The sequence below is a fragment of the Carassius carassius genome, chromosome 45, assembly GCF_963082965.1.
Source record: "Carassius carassius chromosome 45, fCarCar2.1, whole genome shotgun sequence".
NCBI lineage: Eukaryota > Metazoa > Chordata > Actinopteri > Cypriniformes > Cyprinidae > Carassius > Carassius carassius.
In genome coordinates this window covers 14,510,989-14,538,315 of record NC_081799.1, presented here as the reverse complement: position 1 = coordinate 14,538,315, position 27,327 = coordinate 14,510,989, and the positions used below count along the sequence as shown (strand labels likewise).

Genomic DNA, 27,327 nt, shown 5'->3' with positions numbered 1-27,327 from the left:
AGCGGTAATTAAGCCTCTGGATAGCCAGTGCTCAGCTGGAGAGAGACAGAGGTGCGTAATCATGGGATAAAGAGAGCACAAACACACTCTCCTGGCTATGTTAAACTTAGATAGGTTCACGCCCCTGCCCTCAGGGTCAGAGTTCACTTAGGTTGAAGGTCAAGCTTCAGAGTGTATCAAAATTTCCTACTGATCTGGCTCAAACCTGCCAGTCTAAATTGTTGGAGGAACTTCACATATGTTGCGTTCCACCCAGACTTTCTTGGAATAACCTTATAACATTAGGAAAACATCAGTGTCTCCTAAGGTCCAGGGGCTTGAAGAGATAGTTTAATTGTCTGTGGGTTCATTGTAGTTTGTATCATCTTCTTATATTCTCTTTTGCAGATTACAGATTTTCTTATCATGAGCAGAAGGCCTACTGTATCTTTATTCAAGTCTCCAGACACCAGTTAGTGGCCTGTTTTGTGCTGAAGTCTCTGATTCGAAGGCAGATAGACACAACTGTGACCCATTAAGACTGAAAGAGGAGCTGTATGAAGTCCAGGAGGTAAAGGAGTTTTTTTTTTTACAGATCAGCACTAGCCTGAAGTAGGGTCAAGCTGGTCAGGAACTGTGACCCATAAAAAGAGTGAGTGAGAGAGAAATGCCTTGTGGACACCCATGGTGGTAACCACAGATAGATGGTTTGACGGACCACCTTCTGGGTGGGATAACAGCGTCTGTGCCACTGCTGTGGTCCCTCAGGGAGAGAGCTCCTCTCTCAAATAGTAAACACTGAAATACTCAGTTGGAAAAGAGGGATAAAAAAAAAAAGTTTAGAGGCACAGCTGGTGAACAGGCTGAGTGCAGAATGTATGTTCACATCCAGGAACAGCAGAGTATAAATTGCTCCCTAAAGAATTGATGCTTCCTTACTCACTCTCCCTCAAGCTATGGGTGGGCGATATGAGCTAAAAATAATATTACGATATTTTACGATGTTGATATTATATTACAATATGAGAAAAAAAATTACAGGCAAAATATTTTAACCTTATATAACTAGATTGGCCGGTGTATATAACTTGAACACATAACTTGAACTACTAATTTGGTCTGTTATGATGCTCTGTGTGTTTGATTACTAATTGATTACTGAACAGAGCCGACGAGTGGAACAGACCAAACAAACAAGGCTGACTGTCGCTCACCGTCGGCCTAACAATGGCCAATGGCCCATCGTCGGCTTGGTGTGTCCCAGGCTTTAGGTGGCTATTTCATTCAAGTCAATATACAAACAATTATGCTATGTCTAGCATTCTTTTATTTTACTGAACATAGTAAATAAATTGGTAACCATGGTATCCACTTGTTTGAGCTCACCGTTTTTAAATGTAGAGAATTTTCTTTATTAAAACATTTAATTGTTAAATTTCCAGTGTCCTACCTATAATTAATTTGGTTGGACAAATACAAATCTTTAAAATCATTTTTCTCAGTTTCACACTCTAATGAGTTAAGAATAGAGCAAAATCAAGCTGCCTGGAGGACTTACTCAATTCAGGCCAGCTTGTGGTTGCTCCAGAGAATTCTTCACTGAAGGGAAAATCCAGTGTGTGCTTTCATATAAATAAGCACTAATGAAGTGTGAAATGTTCCATTTTATCACCATTGGTTCCATTTATGGGAGATTCCACACCCGGGCCATGGTTTTGTAAGCTCTATGAAGAGCTGTCCCATTCGCAGGATTGTCACCATCTGTTCCAGATTACATTGCTCTGAGAAGAGGCTGTTTGATTTCAGTTTTAAATGGCACTCTTTATCCCGTGCATCAAGTTTTATTCAAACAGTGACATCCTAAACCAGACATTTCAGTCTGGACCTCAGTGCTTGGGCTTAAGGGACACTGGAAAAGCAAACAACTCGCCCTGCTGAGGGCTGTTGTTTAGATTAGATAAAACAAAAACACAGATGCAAATGCATTGAATTCTGACCGCTAGTGCCTACCGATATGCACTCAAGAGACTCATACTCATGGGAGACTCTGCTTCCCCTCTGCCTTAGACATGAAAAATGATTTTTACGTCCCATATAAAGTATGTATGTGTCAATGTGTCCGTCTGAGCCATGGCCTCCTCTGAGAGTGCTGCCCTGCACAGAGCCGGCTTTGTTCTGATAGTAACCCAACCCAAGGACTTGCAGGGTCTGAGGGGGTCCTGGGTTGCCCAACGACTCTCCCAACCAACCTCGTCGTACTGAAGTGTGTGTTGAAAGACTCCAGAGGCAGCTGGCTGTTTTGGCTTCCCTTAGCACTTCAAATAAATGAATGAAGACGTGAATAACATACACGCAGCCTTGTGTCACATACTTCAGCCCTGGTTTTGCCCTTGTTAAAGTATAGTAGGAAGGGAAGGAGAAAGAGATCCTAACATGGGAATGAGGGGTAAGAAAGAGACACTGCTTTGGATTCTGGATTTCTTTGGGAACAGGTTGAGCCAAAGGATTGGTTTACGGCCATGCCCAAGGAAGGCTGAGTTTCCAGGTGGCTCAGTCCTAACACCCCTTAGGCATACACACACAGAAACAGCATGTGTGTCTCTAATCCCCAACTTACTGAAACATGAGCCTTGGGTAATGAGAGAGCTTTACACACACACATGCTGGAGCTGGTAAGTGCCAGTTCTGGTGGGCTGTTGGAGGGCTTATGTTTCCAGGGATCTCAGTGAAGGGCAGAACTCTGTCATAAATAATATGCAAACAATATATTTTTTATATTTTATGTTGTATTTTCTGATACAGGGGCATTGCTTTGCATTTAATAAATAAAACAATAAAAAAAATTACATTATAATACAATTGATTAATATATAATTAATATTATTGTCTGTTTTCTGTATATTCCTATATACAAATATACAGATTACATATTTAAATATATATTCATATAAAAATGGGTAAAACTTATATAAAAAATATTTGTAATATTATTTTGGGTTTTAATAGATAATAGAAGGATCCTAATAAACATAAGTTTGGAATACTTAAATGCTTTTTAAATGTGTTTTTTGGTTGTGGGACAGGTCCATATACCTTACCTGTTGTATCAAGCACCACTAATTGTCATCTGTTGTATTGGCCAACATTTATTTTTGTGTGTGTATATGCGCCCAGTGGGGTTGTTATTATTCTCTGTAGGTGATGTCATTTTAACTGTTCTTCACTGTGTGTCAGGACCTTCCCTCTCTCCAGCAATAGCTGTTACGCCGCTGTCTTCAAAGCACATACAAACACTCTGATCCCCACCTCCTTAAACACTATGGTACAACCCACTGGGTTAAACCACTTGATGCTGGGGCCAAATGAAGCTGTGTGTGTCATTCAACCACTGCACAGGACACTAGTTATATGGCAGGGCAAAACAGCCATCACAAGCAGCAGGTGGACCTGCTAGATGGGTAGGTGTATGTGTTTGTGTGTGTATGAATATATATATCTCTGTTGGTGTGTTCCTTTATGATACTGAGTTTAGAGTTGCTTGATTAGTTCATGAATCACTGAAATAGCAACAAGCAGATAAGGTGATGGAAAGACTTCCGTTACATTCAGTTACTGACAGTAAACAGGTGTCTTGTAATCCTTTTTGTAGCATAAGCAGGGTGTACATATCAGTTATGATGTGCTCGCCATCTGCTAATGTGAAAGTGTGTGTGTGTGTGTGTGTGTGTGTACTTTGAACACTGCAACTGCAACAGGATCTTGCCGCAACTGTCTCACTTTTTACAGTGGGCATCTGTTCGACATAATGCTCTTGTGTCCTCTATTAAAACCTTTGATGACTACAAGGTCACATGGAGACTCACAGTTCAGGTTTGGTTTCTCAGTGGATGCCGACTTGCATGGCTGCTTTAAAAGCAGCAGATATTTACAGTCCTGCCTGCATTTACCCACAGTATTAGTTACCTGCTTTTTTAGAAAGATATAAGAGGGTATGTTTAACAGAGAATGCCTGTAAGAGGTCTAGACAGATGAATATGGAGTGTTTTGGTTTTTTTGTTTTGCTTTCAAGGTCATAGATAGTGTGAACATCTTATCCTTGGTCTAGACATTAAAACATAGCCTAAATGTTGTGCTCGCTGACAGAAGGCGTGCAGTAAAAATAGGAAGATGTTGTGCTGATAGACAGGACTTTGACTCCCTCATCACCTCTTTCTCTTTTTGTTTTCCTTGAGTGTGTAAGTCTTCTCAGAGGCTGACTGTGCTGCTGGTGTTTTGTCTATATTTCGGCATGTTTACATCAGTATTCACTATCACTGCAGCTGCTCTTTGAACAGCTGAATTATCTGCATTTCTCAATCAAATGTAACAATTTCCTTTCATTCAAAACATATAGAGCTATAATTTTGTAAACACTATTGTATAGTCTTTGCTAGTTGTGCTAGGCTTGTCAGAGTAAATGGCTGATTTAAATTCAAGAGTGTATGATGTACAGAAGTACAGTCCATTCGGTAAATCATTCTCTTATGTACCTGTGTGTCTTTTGTTCAAATTTGTTGTTAAATGCTGAAAATGAGTCTTTCTACAATCTGGAAAACATTAACATTAAGCATAACTTTGAAGTGAATATAAACTGCCATTTGCAAATTATTTTACTTAATGTGATGTATATCTAAGTGAAACAGGTTGTTCAGCAATGGGGCAGTAATTGATTTTATCCATCAGGAATTGATTTGATCATTAAAAAATTCCAGCATTTCCTAGGTGAAGTCAGACCATGTTGACAAAACAAAGCTATTTAGCTGTTGATTAACATAATTAATTAGCTTAATTAGCTCAATAATATCGCAAAAATATGAAAAACGCGATTTTTCAATCACGGGGGCTGCAATTATGCTCAGTCACGTGACACACGAGAGTAAAGAGGTGTGTTCGACTGGACTTGAAGATCGATCGGTGTATGACATCAAAGTACGGGGAGAGAAAGCATAAAGAGATCTGCTCTCTTATAGATCTCACAGTACTTTGAATACACACACCAATCGGTCTAATCAGCACTGCTTCAAGTCGAACACATCTAAGCAGTCTTCAGAGGAAGCATCAAGTTGGCATGCTACAGTGTTGCCAAGTCTGCGGTTTTGGGAACCCCTCAATAAAACATGTATTTTACCACCTGGAATACCAGTGCAACCCTGGCATGCTATGCGCGGAATTGTTTGAAGCCGCATATAATATGAACTTACTTCAAAAACGGCACATTGAAATTACTCAAGCAGTAACAATGTTACGGTGCATTTCATTACTGAAGACTTCGACCTTAAAATAATATATATATATAATACGGTAATATATATATATATATATATATATATATATATATATATTATTTATTTAAAGTCTTTCTAAAGCAGTGGTTCTCAAAGTGTGGGGCACACGAGTATTATAGGTGGCGAGCGGGCCATCAGCAGAAAAAGAAAATAAATAAAACAGTAAACAGCCAAAGGACGTAACTTAGAATAGGAGATGGATCGGTTTGTGAAAGGGAAGAGAAAAGCCATAGGTGATGTCGCACAGACCCAGGCAGGTGCTGGTCACTCAAAAGCTAAATGCAGAAAATATAACGAGGCATGTCTTGCTCTCGGCTTCACTCACTGTGTCTTTAACAGAAGCTACAGTTGTCGACCATTGCAAATCATTGTTACTTTCTGTCAGGACATCAGAAATAGAGCAAGGCATCAGTGTGGTTTTGTCGAGTCTCATCGCTCTACTGAATTTTGACGATTGCGTCCGCTATTGACACAGTGTTTAATATCATTGGTGAGGAAGAAAGCCTGTGTGTCCTGTGCCTTAGCCGACACACTAAGGCACATCAATGTTTCAAGTGATGCAGGTGTTTTTTTTTTTCCCTGTAGTTTTTTTATTTATTAAAAAAGTCATAATGTTATTCATAATGTTTAGTGAAATTATTTGGCGCAACAAAAAAGTTTGAGAACCACTGGTCTAAAGTTAACAGTCAGTGTTTAAAAAGTGCAGTCCACATGTTTACATATGTTTATTACAGTGACTTTGAATTACCTAAAGTAGTGTGGTAAAGCAACAGATTTGTTTTTATATTTCTGCAATCTACTTTAGTTTGTGTGATTTGTATATTAATGTTTAAACCAGGCTTATTTGTCAGTGCTTTATGTTGTCATAATTATTACATGCCTTTAAGGTTGGAAGTTCAACAAATCAGTCAACATACAACTGTGATTGTAGTTGTTTAATTAAAATGTCATTCATATCAATTCATGCGTCACCTAATTTCATCGTAACATAGGCTGAACTGAAAAGAAAATTTCAGTTTAATCTATCTAATATTGTGTTGGTCATACTATACAATTAATTTTTTAGCTTGTCTTTGAATAATACAGAACATAAAGAGCTTTAATTTAATTTTAATTCAATTGCGATATTGGGGAAAAAAATTAGATTAGATTATTTTCCAAAATCGTTCAGTCTTACTAAGATCTATAGCCACTGATGAAAAAAGACTATGCCTTTTATGAAAAAGTTATGCCTTTTCCTTGAGTGACTCTATATATACACTTTCAGCAAGTGTGTTAACACCCTTTCTATGTTGTGTGTGTGTGTAACACATTCCCAGTTGCTGTCAGAGCATTCTCTGGTTACAATGTGTGCACATGATCTCAGTCCTCAGGGATATATAAAAATTTGTTCTCAGAGGGATCAACACTGTCCTCACCATGGATGAAATCTATCCTTCTGCCAGAGCCTAACTAGCCTCAATCTTACACACACACATGGACTCCTTAACATACTCTGAAATGTAGAACTGCCATGGGCCCCATGATTAGAGAGAAAGTTTGAGGAAAAACCTGGTGACATGGTTGCCTAGACTTTTGGGCATCATAGGCATGTTTAGACTAACTAGACTCAAATCTGATACATTGAGACGTGATTTCTCACAAACATTCACAGGGGTGCTAAAAAGCAAGTGTTCAACAGAGACAGAAAGGAGTGTAGTAACAACAGCAGGAGCTTGCCATCTTGGAGAAGAGGCAGTGAAAAGCAACGTGTGATGGAGTGAATGAGGTGTGCGTGAGAATGAGCTGACGGTAATGTGTGTGTGAGGGTGGGATGGGTAGTAATAGTTGTGTGTGTGTTCTCAGGGCCCCAGGGAGCAGTGTGTCTGTCACAAGTGCTTAAAAAAACATCTCTGTGTTAATCACAGTAATTACAGCAGATTGACCAGCTTTAAACAGCGGCAGCAGCAGTTACCACCTTAGCCATCTGTGGGAGACAAACCCTCACACTTCCACTGAACGGAACAATCACACGGATTCACACACATCCATAAAAGCAACAAACGCTGCACAAGGTGCTGAGTGCAGAGTGAATTGTGACACTAAATGGGCGGCCAATATAAACTCCTAGACATCTGCTGTCATTTTTGCTCAGTCTCCTCAAAAATGTCCCATGTATGCTCAGAATGTCATGTGGGATTTAGTTTGTTTGTCTCTTGTGAATCTCTATGCCAGTTGATTTCCTCTTTTAGATTATCGCTGACATGATGAAGTATTCATGATCTCACATGATAACCACGAGGGTCTTCTATTTACAAATATTCTCTGATTGGTCCGTTACACAGGACCCTACCTCCCACTATACAAGCATTCTTTAGCTGTGTCAGTCACTGATTTAAAAAGGATTTTCAGAAATAAATGTACAGCCCTTTTTAATGCTGTTAGGATGGAGTCCCTGAGTAATTGCAGCATTAGCTCACTCTGATATTGAATGTGTAATGAAGACTCCTAGGTCAGCAGCCTGCCTGAGTGTGTTATTTCAGCCCAAAGGTTAAGAGACGGATTGGACTGTCTGTCATTACAGTGATTGATTATGGCTGTGAGCATGGCTCGATTAGGGACCAGGAGTGATCTCCTTCCATTAAAATGTAAATAAATGTCGCCTCTGCAATATTTTGATATTATCAGTATTTTCTATCTTTCTCTCACCCAGGCCTAGTTGTGCAAAAAAAAAAAACTGCATTTTTGTATGTGTGTATGTAATTGTCATGGGGATAATGTGGAGGCTTGCCTTTGCTTGTGTATTATCCTAGATATGTTCATGACAGATGTGGCCACTGTCAACTGGGATTAGTCTGTCGGCACCTCAATCACAGTTTTGTTAGCATTCCCAGTTCATATTTAAAGCCATACTATATCAGCTTTCCATCTGCTGAAAATATGTTAAAGCGTAATTCTGTGTGCATGAGCTGGCAGATTCTTTTTATTGCATCACCTGCAGCTGTGCTCTCAAATCAGTGTTTTACTGTTGATTACATCAAGCGATGGTCTTATAATGGCCCAGTTAACAGGTTTTTTTTTTTTTTTAAACACCTGTTCTGAACACCTAGCACAGGTGCACCGGTACTGTAGTATGAGCATGTCAGCTGTTGAGTTCAGCAGCTTCTTATTGCATAATGACATCCTCTTCAGTTAGGAATTTCTGCCGTGTGCTAATCTATTTGTGATGCAAGATTTTTACTCTGGTATTAGGAGAGATAAAACCATTGATGAGAGATGAGAGGCTTCAAAGACAATAAGAATAGCCCACTGCTTCTGCTGTCATCATCAGGTTTGAGCTGGTTAAAGTTGTTAATCTCTGAAACATGAAGATGTGAGTCTGCATGCATGTTGCTATTGCATTGTTTCAGCCATGGCTTTAAAGCTGCCCTCTGTGATCCTTACATCATCTTTCTGTAAAGCCCTTTGTCCTCTTTTATGCTCAGAGCGATCACAAATAGCCATGTCTAAGCTGTTACCAATGGGCTAAAGTCTCAGCTCAGCTGATTGGACAGTAAAACGGCCGTAAGGCGGAGAACACGTGCAGGGCTGTCAGTTACAATGAAAGGAAGAGTTTAACACAGGCCTGGGGGCACTGAAGGAAGGCCCCATAACCCCAGACCTCATATCTGGCTTGAGAGGAGTATGTGGGCTATTTGAGGGCAGAAGGGATGTAGAAGTGTCAGGATGTCTGAAGCCCAGTGTGAGAGTATGACTGGCATTTGCCAGAAGGATAGTTTATCGGCACATACCACCCATGGAGGCCCAGTAAGTATCCTGGTAGAAGTCTACTTACAAATGGCAGCATACAAGCTTATTTAGAGAGGCAGAATTCAGAGCACCCTTTGTTCGCTGCAATGTTCGTTCTGATTTTTGTGCAGAACTGCATCTAGTCAAACTACAATCAAATAGTGATGGAGTTCTCTGGATGACTAGCCAACTAGCCTGTTTTAAGGAAGACAAGGCCTAGACATAAGTCTTTTCTGATAGCAGTGAGCATATAAATGCTCACCCATAGACTAGAGGTCGACCGATATATCGGCCGGCCGATATATCGGGCCGATATTTGTCATTTTTTTTATATATCGGCATCGGCCGATATCCGTGTTTAGTAGCGCCGATTTAAAGTCAGGCACGTCGGCGGGCAGCCCCGTGTTATTGGTGCGGTGGAAAGTGCTGCTGCAGCAGCATGTGAAGCACCCCAAGCCAAAACTTTTGGAAGATTCAACAGCAGTCCTGGGAGATAAAGGTAGTCAGAGAATTTCACTCTGTAAATGGGGTGGAGAAGTTGACAGCTCTAACAAACACTGCAGCGTGACGTTACCAAAGTAAACTGTCTCTGACGTTACTCCGCCCCGCTCACAGACAGCACCGCGCTCGGAGAGACAGCTGTCCTGGAGATGCCCAGAATGGTGAATCCAACTCATTTGTATTTAGGGATGTCAATATTCGATAATTTCCATGATCGATCGTCGTTTAAATTAATGATCAGTTAATTACTTTAATGCTGCAAAATGCGTCTGCAGTGGTATTATTATTATTATGTGCAAAAGCCACTTGGAAAAAAAGCTTTCTCATCCGAATTAAAGGGGTTTTAGTCTGAATAAAAAGTAGCAGGACTGTAAAATGAATAGATGTGATTATGATTTTCTGATAAAATGAAGAGAGCGCGCCATACGTTGGAGATCATTTTACTTTGTTGACTGTTTCTCGTCAGGGAGACCACTGAATGCGCCTCTTTAAATGGTTTCGTGGTGCTCGTTGTTGCATTTTAAAACGCATCTGCAATGTTTTCAAATGACACTATAGTAGTGGTGCAACGGATCATCATTGATCCGTGATCCGTTCGGATCAATATCTTCGGTTCGGCACACACGTGACCCCCGGATTGATTTATAAAAAAAAAAGTTGCGCATGTTTAGTCCACACTCAGTCATGGCGAGCGGAGGAACGGAGGAGCTTGAACGGCCCGCGCATTTTGGCTTCCCTGTCAGATATAATGATGAGGAAAGAGGTTAGAGTGAAAATATTGTGCCAGATCTTTATGAACAGGAGAAGAAAACAGTTGTGGATGAACTATCCAGAGCATCCTCTGTTGCGCTCACGACAGACGGGTGGACGTCCAGGGGGACAGAGAGCTCTGTGATGATAACTGCTCACTTCATCTCAGCACACTGGGAGATGAGAAGTCGGGCTATTATGTTAAAAAGAAGATATTATGTGCACTTTAAGTTGATTTCATATATTTTAATTTAATAATTTAATGTTAATAAAAAAAGACAAAACGTATGTTTATTTGTCTTGGCCTTTTTTTTTTTTTGCTGATCCGAAAAATGATGCGATCCATACGAGGACGAGCGAGCGCGGGTTTGACTAGATGTATTTGGAGGTTATTGCTCACGTCTCGTTCTGCACATATCCAATTGTTTCCCATATTCGCTTTGTATCTGAACGTTAAACTATAATATTTTTTATTTATTTAATGTAAACTAGACTATAAAGATCCTCTTCACATGAGCAAAAACCTTGGCATAACAGCAGAGTGGACCGGTATACTACGGTCTATTTAAACTGACCAGTGTAACCTTTTAAATGTTTGGTTGACTGTACTTTATTTTAATAATGAACAGACTGCGATGTAAGTTTGAAATTAGAATGCACTTTAGATGTTCTGTGTCATTTATACCAAACACAAAGGTTGCTGGTTGCTAGTGTGTTTGCAGCACTACTGTTATTTATTATTTATATATTGATTTCTTTTATATTTTTCAGATTTTTATTTTTAAAATTGTATTTATTTAAATGTATATTTAAGTTTACATTTATGTTCCAACAAACTTGAAAAATTCTACTTGATAAATGCTCTAAAACTTTTATGTAAATATATATAATATATATATATATATATATATATATATATATATATATATATATATATATATATATTACCTGTTTTATATATTTAATACTTGGTCAGTTTATTGATTTTGTTTGGTTAACTTTGGATACATTTTTTATTTTAATACCATGCAGTGCACAAAATTAAGATTCGAGAGATGGTTCAAGTCAGTGCTCAATAAATGGTGATAAGTTTAGAAATGTTGTGCATCCACTTATTATTAGTGTGACATTTTTGCATGCAAATGAAGGGGAAAACTTCAAGATATCGGCCCTAAAAATCGGCAGCACATATCGGCCATCGGCTGACTCTGACCTCTAAACATCGGCATCGGCATCGGCTATAGAAAAACCCATATCGGTCGATCTCTACCATAGACTCCTAAAATCAATGCTTCAGCACTATCTAAATTAAATCCATTTCTCTCACTCACATACACATACACACATTATATTCTTGCCTGTTTCTTAATTATTTCTCAGCATAATAAAAGCACTTTTTAAAAAAATTGGCAAATAATGCATTTTCCGATTATACCTCACAGACAAAACATTTGTTATCATTCTGCTTTGAATTGAGACATTTTGTGCTGCTCTACCGATGGTCACTAGTAAGGCTTTTGAATTTGAACTGTGCCCAAGTAAATTTGTTTGCAATAAACCTTATGGACAGGCAATGGATTCAGTTTTCCACAAAGTTTGGATAGTATGAAAGATTACTTCAGAACTAAGCACCGGTCCATTTGAAGAGGGAACCATGGTACAGTTTGTAGATGCTATGAGCACCATCTGGAAGTAGCTGCTATTGATCCAACATATTTTGCATCCTTAGTGATGAAGTGTGAAAGCAGAGGGAAGATACAAATTTTAACTGGTTTGGCCACCTTTTATGCACTTTTATGCATGTTTCTTTAATTGATATATAATATTACAAAAACTGATTGAGTTTGTGTTTTTACATAATTGCCATTTTATTAAACAGGGTTAATATGTTTGATATGAATCAACAGTGTGGCCTCATCCCAGATGTCTCATGTTTAGCTCCTTTCTAGACAATATTTGGCTTAATACATCCTGATTTGTCCAGTATATATTTATCTGTCTATTTTATTTATCATTCTCACTTTTAGCTAGCTTTAGTATAATAAAGTCCTTAGAAGTCATAGCAGTGATAATATGCAGACTTGGTATGTAATTGGATTTTATTTTGAAAAATGTGGATAATATCTGTTCTATTCTGTTTTCCACTTGTGTTTATGAGCGCTCCAGACTCTGGTTTTTAGCAGCTGAATATGTTCTTTCAGAGTGGACTCACCTCAGGAAAATGAGCTGTGTTTTGCTGTCCGTTGAGACTTCACCTAAGCACACTGTTTCAGGAGCCTTGTAGACCTTAATCCTGTTCAAAAACACACACACACATAAACATTGTGTGATCAGATGAGAACTTTGCAACGTCCGCCTCCCGGTCTGTTCTACCATCTTAATAAACATCCTCCTCCACGGCTGCCATTTGGAATAAAAATCACCTCTCTTCACTCTTTTTTGGTGAGGCGAGAGAAAGCTGCATTTATTTGTTTCCAGGGATCAAGGAGACTTGACAAATTAACTCCCCAGGGAGGAGAAACACACTTCTCCTCCGCTCCCTGCCTGGCCCTGGAGTCTTCATTACGGGAAGAATAAGCAGTGTTTTCACTCTGTCTTGTTTTTTTTTAGGCATGTTAGTACATTGAGAGAGTCGCTCGAGGGATGAGCAGCAGAGCTCTCTGAGGTTCAGCCTTTTGGAAGAGCTTTGGATATTTTCCATCAAAAGTCTCTACAGGAAGGCCACAGTGCAGGAAAGAGAGCGAGTGAGATGGGCACCCACACTTTTGTGTGTCTAGTAAAGAGACCACGTCTGTGCTTACATGTCATGTCAGTCGTTGATGGCCTACTGAAGCTATATAATATGAAGGGAACTCATTTATAAAAGCCTTTATTCTGACACAAACAAGTGTGAAAGGCTTTTCTTTGAATGCTGTTCGCCCTCTCAGCCTTAAATCCAGTTATTCAGGCAGGATAAAGGGTGACTTATTGCCCTCTGGACAGCTCGTTTCTGAGCTGGGAGCCTGAACTGCCCTTGTTAAAGTGTGCTTCGAGTGCCAGAGCCAGGAGATATTGAGCCATGGGTAAAATGAGGTACCCTACATCTCTTCAGTGGGTATATTTTTTTGCTCTGCGGCATACGCATTTAAATCAGTCTTTTTGTGTGTGTATTTAGTTTGTTATTTTGCTGGCATGTTTATGCATACATATGAGTGTTTGTGCATACGTGTGTCTTGCCTCCCCCATGTCTAAAATGGCAGATGTTTGACACAAACACATTCCCCAGGGGTGCCTTGTACTCCCAGTTTATTGATCTTCATCTGGTAGAGTGCTGCAGGCCAGACTGACCCTTAATGACTGCATCACACATCCTAACTCTCATCTGCACACCGGGACCATATGCTCTGAGCTGGGCCCCATGGGCTGTTGCATTGGGAGGCCCCAAGGCCCATGAGAGATGGATCGGCAATCCATGGGGGTTCTGTTATATAAGGGTCCCCAAAACCCATGGGATTTTGGCTCATTCAGCATCTCTTGCTGCTAGCGATGGAGAGGCCTGGCTGGGTGAAAAAACAAACAGATAAAGGAGTTATGCACTGCGATCTAGAGCTGCAACAACTAATCGAAAAAATCAATTATTATCGATTATGAAAATTATTGACAACGATTCTCATTATCAAATCGTCGTGTCTGCCCAGAATACACATACAACTGCAGCTGGTTGCATCATATCACAGCACTGAATAATGCATTTCTATGGACAAAATGCATCTACAAATATTGGAGGAAACAGAATGAGCTCCTGCAGGAAGAGTATGTGATCCAAGCTGCCCAAAACATGATAAATATTTATTTTAAACTTCATGCTGATGCATTAGTGTAATGGCTTGCCTGTCAGCCACTTTTACAGATATGTGTGTGCGTCCCCGGCGCAATAAACTTTTAGTTAACGGTCATATCCTTATCTGTAAATGTCACAAATTCACACAAGACTTTCCATTTTTGCAGTCCCACCCCGACATTATGCATAAAGTTGAAACCTTTACTGAAAAAGCGCCGGCGCGGCGGGCATGCGCATTAAACACACGGAACACAGAGATGCGAGGGAGACACTATTCAGCTCAAAAACATTCATTGTACAAACAAATATCTGTTGTTTAAAATTTATATTTAGGTTTAAAAATCAACATGCAGTGCGAGTAATTTATGAGAGTAGGAACTGTGAAGGGACAGCGACATGTAATTGTCTGAATATAAATATCAGACGCTTTTACAGGATAAAGAAATGACAGTAAGAGGAGACTGACTGTGATCAAAGTGCACGCGATGTGTTCCTGCAGAGCATTACTGTGATTTTATTCGTCTTTATTGTCTTTATTGTTTTAATTTTTGATCTAGAGGTTTAAACTATTTTCACTGTATAGCCTACAGTGATTAACAAATTTATTAAAACTAATTTATGTAAGGTTTTAACCAATTTTGTAAGGCTGCTCTTAACTAACAGTATTGGTAATTACCAAAATATTTTTTTTGCTGTATGTATTGGTTAAACTTCCAATATGCTTAAGCTTTTAAGTAACAGTAAGCTATTTTTAATGCTATAATATAATTATTGCTATTCTGCAAAAGGCAGAAAAAAATGTCAAGTGCTTTATTAGTTTTTTTTTATTATTCAGACACCCAATTTAGTCAAAAAGTACATAAACAATGCAAGCAAGCATGTGAGCTGTTGTCAAAGGCAAAGGAGACATTTTTGTTGTTATATGAATAAATACTATTTAGTTTTTTCAGTTTGTTATTTGTCCAAAAATTACAATAACATTTTTAGATTAAATTTTTTTTGACAGATTCCTAAATTATAATTTTTTGTCTTATGACATGTGGTCTAAAAAATTGTTAAGCACTGTATGTTTTCATAGCATTCAGTTGGCACATTTGTTTTAAGGAAATTGGGCAGAATGTGGAATAGTGTGTTTTTGTCAGTAAAATTAAGAAAATAGGGGTTTTAATCGATTAATCTAAAAAAGAATCAACCAACTAATCGATTATCAAAATGATCATTAGTTGCAGCCCTACTATGATCCCCCATGAGTCTTTGTGAATCAAGGTTCAGTGTATTCTCTGGGACCAGTCTCTTTCTTTCTCAATCATGGAGTGCATTTATTTGTACAATAAAACACTAATATCTACTTTTGGGTGTGACGGTCAGGTTTTTCCTTCGACAATTTATTACCTTTCCCTAATAAAAAATATTAAGGCATTTACATGAACTTACATGTTGGCTTGTTAGGCTCTAGTTCTCCTTGATGATTGAATATTAGGTCTCAGAATCAGGTTATGAGTAAGATGCATGCTTGGCCTGGCAGAGTACAATTACAAATTCATTTTGCTATTTTAAAAAACACTGAAGCAGCAATAAAGACCTGCCTTTGTGAGTAAATCAGTTTTCTGTGTGAAAACAGTTTCTGTAGTTTAAATTTGTCTTGTGTTAAGTCAGCTGTTAAACCACTATCTCCATAATATGTTTGCATATGTGGTTTCTAAACACTCATTGTTTTTTTTTTTGTCTCTCCAGTTCCAGATTTTAGCGTGGACACGCTCTCCACCAATGCCAGCCAGGAGCTGCGAGGCCTGGGCATTCCCAAGGTGTCAGGTCTAGAGCGCAGTCAAGAGAAGAGCCAAGAGACGTCCCGTGAACTCTCGTCGGCCACCCCCTCACTGGTGCCCACTTCTCATCCCAAACCTCCCCTCCCCACCCCCCTTCACGTCCAGCCGCACCCCTCAAACCGGGGGTCACCCTTGCCCCCAAGCCCAGCCCAAACCCAGCACCCTTGCCCAGAGCATCGACTGAGACCACTGTCACCCACTACCACCCTGACTCAAACCCAGGGCCAAGAGCCCTCTCAGGCACCCCCAGCCCAGCCTCAGCACCCACCTGAGCCTCCACCTCACCCAAGGCCACCTCGAACTCCAAGCATCTACCACCACCCCCCATCACCAGCACCAACCCCGACCCAGCAGAACCTCACCCAACCTGTGCCGCACAGACCGCCCTCACGGTGCCATCCGCGCCCAATCTCGGCCTACAGCAGCAGCCTTACCCTCAACGGCCTGAGGTGAGTAGGAAGCAAATGGTGTAATGGAGTTAAATATAAAAGCAAAGCTTAGCAGGAAGTGTCTGTTACACTTCAAGTGTGTTACACACACTGATTGAGCAGCTGTTCAGAGCCCTTAAATATTGTAATGGAACAGCAAGATTTCTGTATTAAAATGTAAAATGTATCAATCCTCCAGTAAACATGAGCCACAAATCCCTGTTTGTACATGTTTGTATGTGAGTGTGTGCGGCTGACAGCACCGCAGAGAGAACACCAGCTGAGAGATTAGACGGTTTGATTCGTTCCCCTCCCACGCCGATGCTGCTGCTGCTGCCTTGTAGCTGGCGGCGGCTTGTAGATAACATTTCCTCTGCTCGACTCAGACACCCCAGTATCCCGCAGAGAAGCAGAACTTCCCCTCCCTCCTCTCGCCCTTCTCCGCCGTCCTTTAGTTTTGTTGTGTAATCCACCCTGCGCAGTATCTTGCCATTGGACTACTGATGATAATTATACTTTGTGTTATTCTGTATGTGCGCAGCTTTTAATATGAATATAATTAGCATTTAAATGATTACTTAGCCTGTAAATGATCTCTTTGTTAGATTGCGTATGACTCTGATAAATATTTTAGCATGTACAGCTGGGAAATCCCTCCAGGAATAACACATTCTTCAGTGCTGTATCCACACTTTCCAAGTTTCTGAAACTGGATCCTTTTGCTAAATTTATTGCATACGCTTTCCACTCTTAAAGCAATTTAGTGAACAAAGGAGTTTTGTGATTACAGGTTGGAAAAGGAATTATCTTTTATACAGGCGTGTTTTTACAGTCATTTATTCTCTCTTTCTTCCCAACAGCAGTCGAAGCAGCACTCCAGGGAAGCCTCCGGGCCCCTCTCCAGCCCCTCATCTGCACCATCACCAACCTGCCCCCACTGGGGCAGCAGCCTCCTTCCCCCTGCCCCTGCCGGCAAACCCCACGGCGTCGCACACCTTCCCCCCCTCCCTGCCGCCCTCCACTCTTCCCCATCACACCAATATGTTTGCGTCGCCTGCTGCTCTGCCTCCACCTCCTCCTCTCACCTCAAACACTCTGCCGGTCCCCGGACACCCCGCTGGGAGTGCCTACTCAGGTACCAATCTTTCACCCAGAGTCCTTTAATGCATAACATAAATAAGATCAGAAATTATTGCCATCATGTAGTTATCACAAATACCAATATGGTTCTCTCTGCATTTAGATAAACACTTTTGAAATAGGGCTCTTGTAAAGTAACTATTCAAATGTGTGATTTTAAAACAACTCATATTTTTTCTGCTCCCAGAACAAGATCTTCTCCGGCAGGAATTAAACACTCGTTTCCTGGCATCTCAGAGTGCTGATCGCGGGGCATCATTGGGCCCCCCTCCGTATCTGCGGACCGAGTTCCACCAGCACCAGCACCAGCACCAGCATCAGCACCAGCACACACACCAACACACACACCAGCACACCTTCACCCCTTTCCCCCACGCCATTATGCCCACGCCTGCACCGCCCATGGTGCGTACCCCAGCCAGAAATGTGAGGATAAGTGGAACACAACTCTTAAAAAAATTAATAATAATTGTGGTGATGGATGGATGATTATACACCTTATTTTTAACGTAAGAGCGGAAGCTGCCTTTGATAAATTATGCAAGGTTTCCGGTGTCAGATATTTTAAGATATTTACCTGTCTATTTTGCTGCTTGATATTGCAAACTGATTTTTGTAATCATATCATTTTAAATCATTATTAAAATAAATACACTGGTTTATAGCGCAAATCTTTTTTTACAGTTTACTGCTTTTTTTATTCTACAAGTTATTTACCTTTAGAGGCTATTGAATCGGAAGTCTTGCACTTTCAAAGAAGATAGCTTTTTTCCGCACCGCAGAATAAGGTGGAGATGCTTAAGTGATGAAATGGATGACTGACTGTATAAAATAGATGTATAAACATTAAAATCAAATGCATGTACTGTATATGAGATACAGGGTTCCCATGGTCATGGACATTTGTATGATGTCTTTTGTCTTTTTAATTAATTATTCAGGCCGGTTCACATTTTATGACTTATAAGCAAGTCTGTAAAAATCAAATCTATCAATATGGTTTGTAAAAATCTCAATTGAGTCATCAGAGATGACTGGAAGAAATCAATGGTCAAAAACTGGGAACGCTGTATTTAAGTACTAAATCTGTGCATGTGTGTACTGCACTGACTGCTGAATTCTAAACTTGATAAGTACAGTATGCTGATTCAGTAAACACTAGAAGCCATGGCGGTGGCTCGCTCTCTCAATTGTAACCATGTGTTTCTCTCTCGCCACAATGTGGCTTTTCTTTGTTGAAAAACTGCTGTTTTTCTCTGGCATGCTTCACCACTCTGTTCTCTGCCCTGATTTTCAAATTGGCAGTCAGAGCCACTGGGGATACATTTTTGTTCCAGCCAACTTGAGCCAAGCATTGAGAACTTAATACTAGTTTATTCATTCCCAGTTTAATGACACAGTTTGGTCTGATGGAGTTTTGACTGAGGGCTTTTGGTTGGCAGGCAGCAGAACTGATTAGTGAGTTGAGGCTTCATACAGACGCTCCCACACACAGCTCAACGGTAACCACACTGCCCACAGAGGCTTAAAAGCGGCTTTTGAACCATTCCAGACTCAAAGAACTCTGAGAATGGCACTCTGTTAGCTAATGAGAGTATAAAACTAGTTTGAGAGCCACATTGTTTACTCGCGAGTGGGAAACATTCTCTCTGGATCCAGATTAGACCACTCAAACCCTATTAACCATTCACAGAATTGCTGAGTAATACACATTAACAAGAGAAAGACCTTGTCATAATTCACTGTAAATTGCAAAACGACAGCCTGGTCGGGGCCAGCAGAAATAATGCAGGCCTATTTTCTGTGCTAACATTCATTAATCAGAGCAGAGACCATTTTACTGCCAACCAAACACTTTTCTGGAGAGCACATTAAAGCATTTGGTATTTGCTTTGAGCCTCGTGACACCACAAGATATTTGTCAGGAGTAAATTGTTTGTAGGCCTGAAGGACTCCTGTGTGTACTGAGCTGTTTCTCCATTCCTCCACAGTTCGACAAATTTCCCACTAAAGTCGACCCCTTCTACAGACACAGCGTGAGTACCTGTCATGTTTTTGGCATTTGCTGTGGTGGCTTTTTTCTTCTTCCTTACGGTAGTGGTTGTTGTCTTTTTTAATTTGTGCTCCAATAATTAAATTTCATCATACTAGCCATTATGGGTGTTGTAAGTAATAATAATATTAATAATAATAATTCATTTTATTTAATGGTGCCCTTCTAAACATCCATTGTCACCTTACAGTAAGTAGATGAGTAAAAACAGTAACAATAAATAATCAAGTCCTGCCAGCATTACAAAATTCAAGAGAAATAATAAGACCAAGTCCTAAGAAAGTCTTGGTAAAAAGATAAGTCTTAAGACGAGATTTAAAAGTATGAAAGCTGTCACTGTTCCATATATTGGGGGGAAGAGAGTTACATAGGCAAGGGACCGCAAAACTAAAGGTTCTTTCTCCCATGGCTCGTGAAGATCTGAGAGTGCGAGGAGGAGTGTACTGTAGATGTGGAGAAGATCAGTAAGATACTGTGGAGCAAGGTTGTGAAGTGAAGCAAAACTTTTACAATAAGTGCGATTATTTAAATGGGAGCCAGTGTAAGCGTTGGAGAACTGGAGAAATGTTCTCTATTGATGAAGGCCATAAAAAAAGTTCTGAACCAATTGGAGTTTATAGAGAAGTTTAGAAGGAAGACCAGTAAGGAGAGCATTACAATAGTCGATACGTGAGGTAATTAGTGCATGAATAAGAATTGTAGTAGTATTTGTTGTGAGAGAAGGACGAAGGCGATTAATATTACGCAGGTAAAAATATGCAGTACGCGTAATATTATTGACATGATCTTCAAAAAAGAGTTTTGAAGTGTTCCTGTAGCTCAAGTGGTAGAGCACTGCATTATCAAGTGCAAGGTTGGGGGTTCGATTCCCCGGGAACACATGATATGTACAAATTGATAGCCTGAATGCACTGTAAGTCGCTTTGGATAAAAGCGTCTGCTAAATGCATAAATTTCATTTTAATTTAATTTAATTTAATTTAAAAAATAAAGTGTGCTATCCAGAATGACACCCAAACTCCTTACCTGCTGAGAAGGACAAATTGCATATTATCTATATCCACTGTAAAACAATCAGATTTTGTACCAATAAGTAAGACAGTTTTATCACTGTTGAGTTTTAGAAAGTTGGCTGAAAGCCAGTCTTTAATTTTCAACTAAACATCTAGTCAAGGAAGGTGGAGCAAAAGAACTAGAGGGTTTAGAAGACAGGTAGAGCTGGGTGTCATTGGCATAGCAGTGAAAATGGATACCATATTTCCTGAGAATATAGCCAAGAGGAAGTAAATAGATGAACAAGAGTGGGCCCAAAATAGGGGCAGTAAGAAATTATATCTACAAAAGACTTAAACTGCCTTAATGATTTTTATTAAAACCATTACTACATAAAGGTATTAAGAACACATTTTATTGAAACATTTAGTAAATTGGCTGCAAGATTTTTTTTTTTCTCTGTGGAAATGCCTTGCTGGATACTATGGGGATCTTGTTAGAAATAAAATGCGTTTCATTCTACCTGCCTTTCCAACAGGTTGATGCAACTTTAATTTAATTGATCTCTGCCCTTCAATCACAGAGTCGCCATTTAGCAATGCTTCATTTGTGACACCCACCCATGAACACACACACTGCTGTAATTACATCTATTATGCAGTGCACTATGATAACAGTCATTGCTATCAGAGAAGGTTCAGAGGGTGACCCATATTGTAAATTAATCTCACCATTAATCTTTGTTTAATGTCACAACAGCTGCAGGTCAGATGAAGGTTGTATTATTATATGCAGCAGAATAATGATTTTTAGTCTCGTTCTTTTATTCAATCATAGAGAGAAAAACTAAGCATACATTTTCACATGGTGTGTATTTTCATATTATGCAGCATGTGTGTATTGTGTAGATATTAGTTTGTACAGGGACCTGCAGACTCTGGCCTCACTGTATAACTGTAAACGGCTGACACGATCAAACAGGAACCTCGCGGAGTAACTGTCTTGTATCTTTTTTCTTTTCTCAGCTGTTCCACTCTTACCCCCCAGCGGTGTCTGGCATTCCGCCCGTCATCCCACCGACGGGGGCCTTCGGATCTCTGCAGGGAGCGTTCCAGCCCAGGGTATCACAATATCAAACGCTAAATGTTAGAATGTCGAGACTACTCCCAAAACTAACCTTCTGTGTTGTTCCAAACGTACTCCTGCACACATGGAACGAATCTAGCTAAATATAAACAGTTCTCAGACAGTCGGTTACTTCTTTAATGTTATCTATATGTACAGTATAAATAGAGAATCAATTACAGATGTTTTCTTAAGATATACAGTCTGGTGATGTACCACAGTCAGCTATCAGTAATCCTAGAATACATGAGATATTACTGGATGGTTTAGGTATTGAATGATTGGCTAAAAATGCTTATGTTTTGTCTTTTTGCACTACAGACCTCAAACCCTCTAGACGTAGCAGGCAGGCCTGGAGCCGTCCCACACACACTCCTTCAGAAAGACCCTCGGGTACGCACCCCAAACACACTCTTTGCAACAAACAAACTAGTGCTGAATGACACTATGGGCAAACAAAGAGTTGCATTTGTCAGTCATGTTATAATGTTGCCACATTGGTATGCATGCAGTGATAGGAAGGGGAATACTCTGAATTCTGGCCTAATTATTCCACGAAATGCTTCATTAGAAAGGGAAATTTTAACATTTTAATTTGGTCAGTGATAAAGTGATGCTCGGATGCTAATTAAAAGTCTTGAGTGACAGTTTTGTGTCCCTAATCTCTCTCACTTGTGCTCTCTCTTTTTCCTTCTTCTCTCTAGCTGACAGATCCGTTCCGGCCGGTTCTCAGGGTAAGACTGCTTTATCAGTTATTCGGTTGGTTTTCCCACAGGACTCCGTAGGAAATAGAGTAAAAGCTCATTACAGTTTAATCCCACCTTACACCGTGCACCTGCCTTCCGCTCTGCAGTCTCTTTAATTAGCTGTGCACTGGGACTCAACGGTCTCATCTCAGAGTCTATAGGAGATGCTATATGACTCCCTCTTATGTAAAAAACGTAGAAATGACATTTTCCCTAATTAATATGCAACTGTGCCCAACGTAGGGGAATGCAAAGAAACTTATCAACGTTTCAAGTTAAATTTCACTTTGACATTTTCAACTTCACATAAAATTGCAAATAATATTTTCAAATGTATCCAATATTCTGTAATAGTGTTTTAAAGGAATAAAATAGCATAAACATAGTCATGTCTGAACATGAAAATCTTACCTCGTCTTTCTGTCTCCACAGAAACCAGGAAAGTGGTGTGCTATGCATGTCCATATAGCCTGGCAAATTTACCACCACCAACAGAAAGTAAAGGTGAGATTTGCGTATATAACCTGATTTGACTTTTACTGCACCCTCAGGATCAGGATCAACATTACATATGCAAAGAAATTTTCTTTGTGCCTCTCTTTTTTCTCCTCTCTGTTAACTCTGATCTGCAGAATACAATACAGCCTCTTTTTTATGTACTTTGAGAGGGGTATCACATTTGTTCTCTTTTGTGCCTGGCCTTCTCCAGCAGCAGATACAGGTTGACCCACACAAGCTGGACTTTGGCTTCAAACCGGAGTTCCTAAGTCGACCCCCAGGCCCCACCCTTTTTGGAGCTATCCATCACCCTCATGACTTGGCACGACCGGCATCGCTTTTCTCAGCAGCAGGTGAGCAGAAAATCAGAATCTTAGCAGAGTTGATAGAGATCCCTGTCACTATACAGATCAAGAGCAGTGTTTCCAACATTTCTAACATTTGGTTAGTCAGCACCAACTATTCTTGATTTTCTTTGTTGTTGTTTTTTTTAGATAGATTTGATGCATTTGTAACTATTTCAGTCCCCATTTCTTGATACACATTACACACCACCTATACAGCAAACAAGTAAAGTAACAAAATCTAAATGCTTAAAGCAACCTATGCTGTGAGCGGCAACATTCTTGATTAATCCTGTTTGTACTGTATTATGTACTGCATTTTCACTCCTGTCAAGGATGTATTGTCTAGGCAGCACACACACCAAACACACCTGTGTTGGACTGAAATCACCCTTAATAAGGCAGAACACCCTTTGAAGTCCACTTCCATAGAGTCAAACGTGTCAGATAAGAGATGTACAGAGCTGGGAGACATCAGGACTGCAATTAGAAACCTTGAGCTAGACCATTAGGCTTGCTTTAATAAGATTGAAACAAATTTCATTGTCTGTTTGTGTTTCAGGGACCACACATCCCTCAGCTGCACCTTTTGGACACCCTCCACATCATCCTAGCAATTTTCTAACCCCAGGACCCCACTTGGGTAAGCTGACAAGACTCGCACATTCACTTTCCTCCACTAGATGTCACTGTGCAGTCAAAAACGGCATATTCTTGAAGTTTAAAGGCCCCTGACAATGTCCTACAGAGTTTAGCTCCGGTTTGCCCCAACACACTTGCCTGGAGGTTTTTAGTAATACTGCAGACCTTGATTAGCTGGTTCAGGTGTGTTTAATAAGGATTGGAGCTAAACTCTACAGGATAATGTCCCTCCAGGAGAAGGATTGGACAACCCTGGATTAAGGATTACTGAACACTTCTCTGAAAGTCAGTGGAGGATATACAGATTGCTGAAACGTTTATATATCTGTTATTCTTTAGATTCAGTGAGTTTAAAACTGGGGGGTATTTTAAGTCATAACATTCACACAACCATTTCATTGATTGATTCCTTGTTCCTGTCTTGATTGACAGAGCCCTTCAACAGACCGCCTTCATTTGGAGGTCTGGCCTCATTAAGCACTGCAGCCTTTGGTGGCCTGGGAAACCCAGCAATCGGTAAGTGCCAATTCATTAATTCAACATTTTATTATTCAGAAATACAGTACATTTATATATTTATTTCAGGTATAAGATTAATTGTAGGTTAAAAAACCATTATAACACATTTTAATATTTTGAAATCAAAAGAGTACTCATGCATGAAATAGAAAAGATCAACATAAATAAAATCCAACCATGTTGTTTTTCTATGTGTTTTTTTTACTCCCAGCCTCCAACTCTGTATTTGGCCACAAAGATGCACCCAGCGCACAACAGCACTTCAGTGGACCCCACGAGCCATGGAACAGACTCCACCGGACTCCGCCGTCCTTCCCCACCCCACCTCCCTGGCTCAAACCTGGAGACCCTGAACGAAGCGCGTCAGTCAGCTCCCATGAGAGAGAACGAGACAGAGAACGAGAAAGGGACAGAGAGAGAGAACGTGACCTGGACAAGAGGGATTCATCAGTCAACAAGGATGATAAAGAGCGGTGTGTATAGCTGTGTGGATCATATTTACATAGCAGTCATCTGATATCATTTGTCAGTGATTATATATTTTATTGGCATGTATTGCTGTAAAGTCAGCCGGTCATTATTGCAGAATAAACCCAAAGAGTCTTGTATCACCCTGAAGAAGTTTATTTCACAACAATGACCAGCTGAATACTATCCAAAAATATTTTTTGTCTGATAGTAATGATTCATTTCACCTCTAGGGAACCTGCGGAAAAAAGGCACCAGAATCATCCATCCCCAATTCCTGTTAACCCCCTAACGTTGATGAGTCACACCCGATCATCCGAGCCCTCCCGGAACCACATCCCTTCTAGTGAGTCCCGGGACAAGGACAAGCCCAAAGATCGCGAGAGAGAACGAGAGCACTCAGACTGGAAGGACTCCAACACCGATGAGCACAAGGTGAAGGAGAATCACCACAGTGACAAGGACGCTCCCGTCATCCACAATGGCCGGGTTTCTGAAGACAAGCCGGCCAGTCGAGTTACAGCGTCACCCTACATGCGAGCAGGTGGCATAGATCGGGTGAACGGCGGGCTGACTCGAGATGTTCTGGAGAAGAAGGCCGATATCACCTATGAGAAGAAAAACAGTGAGATAAAGGTGAAAGAAGAGAGGAAAGAGGAGCAGGATGGTTCCACAGAAAGATCCCCAGAACAAAGGTCCACACCGCAAGCACCTCCTCCTCCTCCTCCTCCTCCTGCTGCTCTCCACCCTCCATCTTCAATGCCGGTACCCATGGGCATGGCCAGCATGCACCCCATAAACAGTATCAGTAGTCTGGAGAGGACTCGTATGTTGCCCCCCTTCATGGGTATCAGTCCCATTCCAGGGGCAGAGAGGTTTCACTATCCCGCCTTTCACTGGGATCCCATGAGGGACCCATACCGGGGACTTGATATCCACCGGAGAGATCCATTAGCTCGGGATCTGCTACTGCGGAATGACCCTCTGCACCGGTTAGCAGCGCCTCGGATTTATGAAGCAGAACGCACATATCGGGACCGTGAGCCTCATGACTTTAACCGAGACCACCCTCACGGGCTGGCCTTGGAACAGCGGCGGGAACAAGAGCGAGCACACCTAGAGGAGCGGGAACGTCTGCACTTGCTCAGAGAAGACTACGAGCAGGGACGTCTGCACCCGATGCATCACCCCTCTTTAGACGGACACCTCCCTCACCCGGGTCTCATGGCCCCTGGAATTCCCAGCATGCACTACCCCCGTGTAAGCCCCTCCTCTGCCTTGGCTGCCCAGAATGGAATCCTTAACAAAACCCCTCCCACTGCATCACTCAGTGCCCCGCCCCCTCTTATCCCAACCCTGGGAGTGCGTTCCACATCTCCCAGGCGGACTACCCCACTCGGCACTGACATTAGAGACAGACCCCCCTCACACACACACAAAGACATCGAGGCACGGTGAGACCCCCGATGGACTGTAATGGAACTCAAAAGCAAGCACTTGAGGCTGTATCATATCTGTATATAGGTTGTGCATTACTGATTGTTTTATTTGTGTTGAGTGTGTTTTTTGTACAAAAGACTGAGATTTTTCATGCTCTTTTATCCTGTTCACTCCTGCATTGATGTGTATTCTTAAACATGTACAGTACACTGATTTCGAGCAAGTGGACAAGCGCTAGATCTCCAACATGGAAAGATGATCTTGGAATGTACAGGTACCTCAATACATTGCAAAAAGGCAGAAATTGTAGATATGTGTAAAGTTGGTGTCTCTCTCTCCTTAAGGAAAAAAACATTAAGGTACAATTATGCAAATGGTTGTTATGAAAGCTTTACTTTGAAATGCTGTACATAGTGGGCAGTGATCAAAAGGAGAGTGAGCGCACAAGCTCTGGTTCTAGTTTAATGCTGCATATTAATAGTTTGGAAGGATCATATTGTCCAAGAGACCACATCCCTTCTTTCAACTATGCAACTCTTGTGTGGGCTCTCTCTCTGGATCATTTTCCTCTCCTCCAGAGGACAAACAGTCTCTACGGACCCCTCTCTTTCTCCTGCTTGTGATTGTGATGGTTCCTAACTAGGGATTTTCTGCAAAGAATTTTACTCACACATCTGACAAACATGATCCCTAACTTTTGATGCAGAAACATGCTTATGTTCTTCAAGCTATAAAGCTCTGTGTTGACAATCCTTGCAAATACACCAATGTTCCAAGAAGCTAACAAACCCGAAATTCAATGAATTAGTTACCTCTAAATCAAAAGTGTGGCAATTTGAAAAAAAATACAACACATTACCATCATGTCATGACAAGTCTGAGTACAGAAAGCAGGACAATTCTGTGTTGGTCTAGCGGTGTATTAAAGTGTTATGTATCTACACAATGATAAAGCGAGTTGTA

The 27,327-nt window shown here is 40.7% G+C and overlaps 1 protein-coding gene across 5 annotated transcripts in view; it reads left to right on the top strand.

Moving 5' to 3' along the window:
* The window catches only part of auts2a (activator of transcription and developmental regulator AUTS2 a), a 395,578-nt gene extending 368,602 nt beyond the window's left edge, over window positions 1-26,976 (top strand). For 2 of the 5 annotated variants that reach the window (XM_059539303.1, XM_059539307.1), the window contains 13 exons: window positions 15,877-16,417; window positions 17,257-17,531; window positions 17,724-17,962; window positions 19,528-19,572; window positions 21,608-21,703; window positions 22,029-22,100; window positions 22,412-22,441; window positions 22,886-22,957; window positions 23,163-23,304; window positions 23,858-23,938; window positions 24,370-24,453; window positions 24,668-24,929; window positions 25,158-26,976. In XM_059539303.1, the coding sequence (XP_059395286.1) occupies window positions 15,877-16,417; window positions 17,257-17,531; window positions 17,724-17,962; window positions 19,528-19,572; window positions 21,608-21,703; window positions 22,029-22,100; window positions 22,412-22,441; window positions 22,886-22,957; window positions 23,163-23,304; window positions 23,858-23,938; window positions 24,370-24,453; window positions 24,668-24,929; window positions 25,158-26,382 (3,164 nt within the window). In that variant the 3' untranslated portion in view covers window positions 26,383-26,976. Of the gene's footprint in view, window positions 1-3,416; window positions 3,438-15,876; window positions 16,418-17,256; window positions 17,532-17,723; window positions 17,963-19,527; window positions 19,573-21,607; window positions 21,704-22,028; window positions 22,101-22,411; window positions 22,442-22,885; window positions 22,958-23,162; window positions 23,305-23,857; window positions 23,939-24,369; window positions 24,454-24,667; window positions 24,930-25,157 lie in introns of those variants that run through there. The other 3 variants (XM_059539306.1, XM_059539305.1, XM_059539304.1) reach the window with 3 other exon arrangements.
* The last annotated feature ends 351 nt before the right edge of the window (window positions 26,977-27,327 follow it).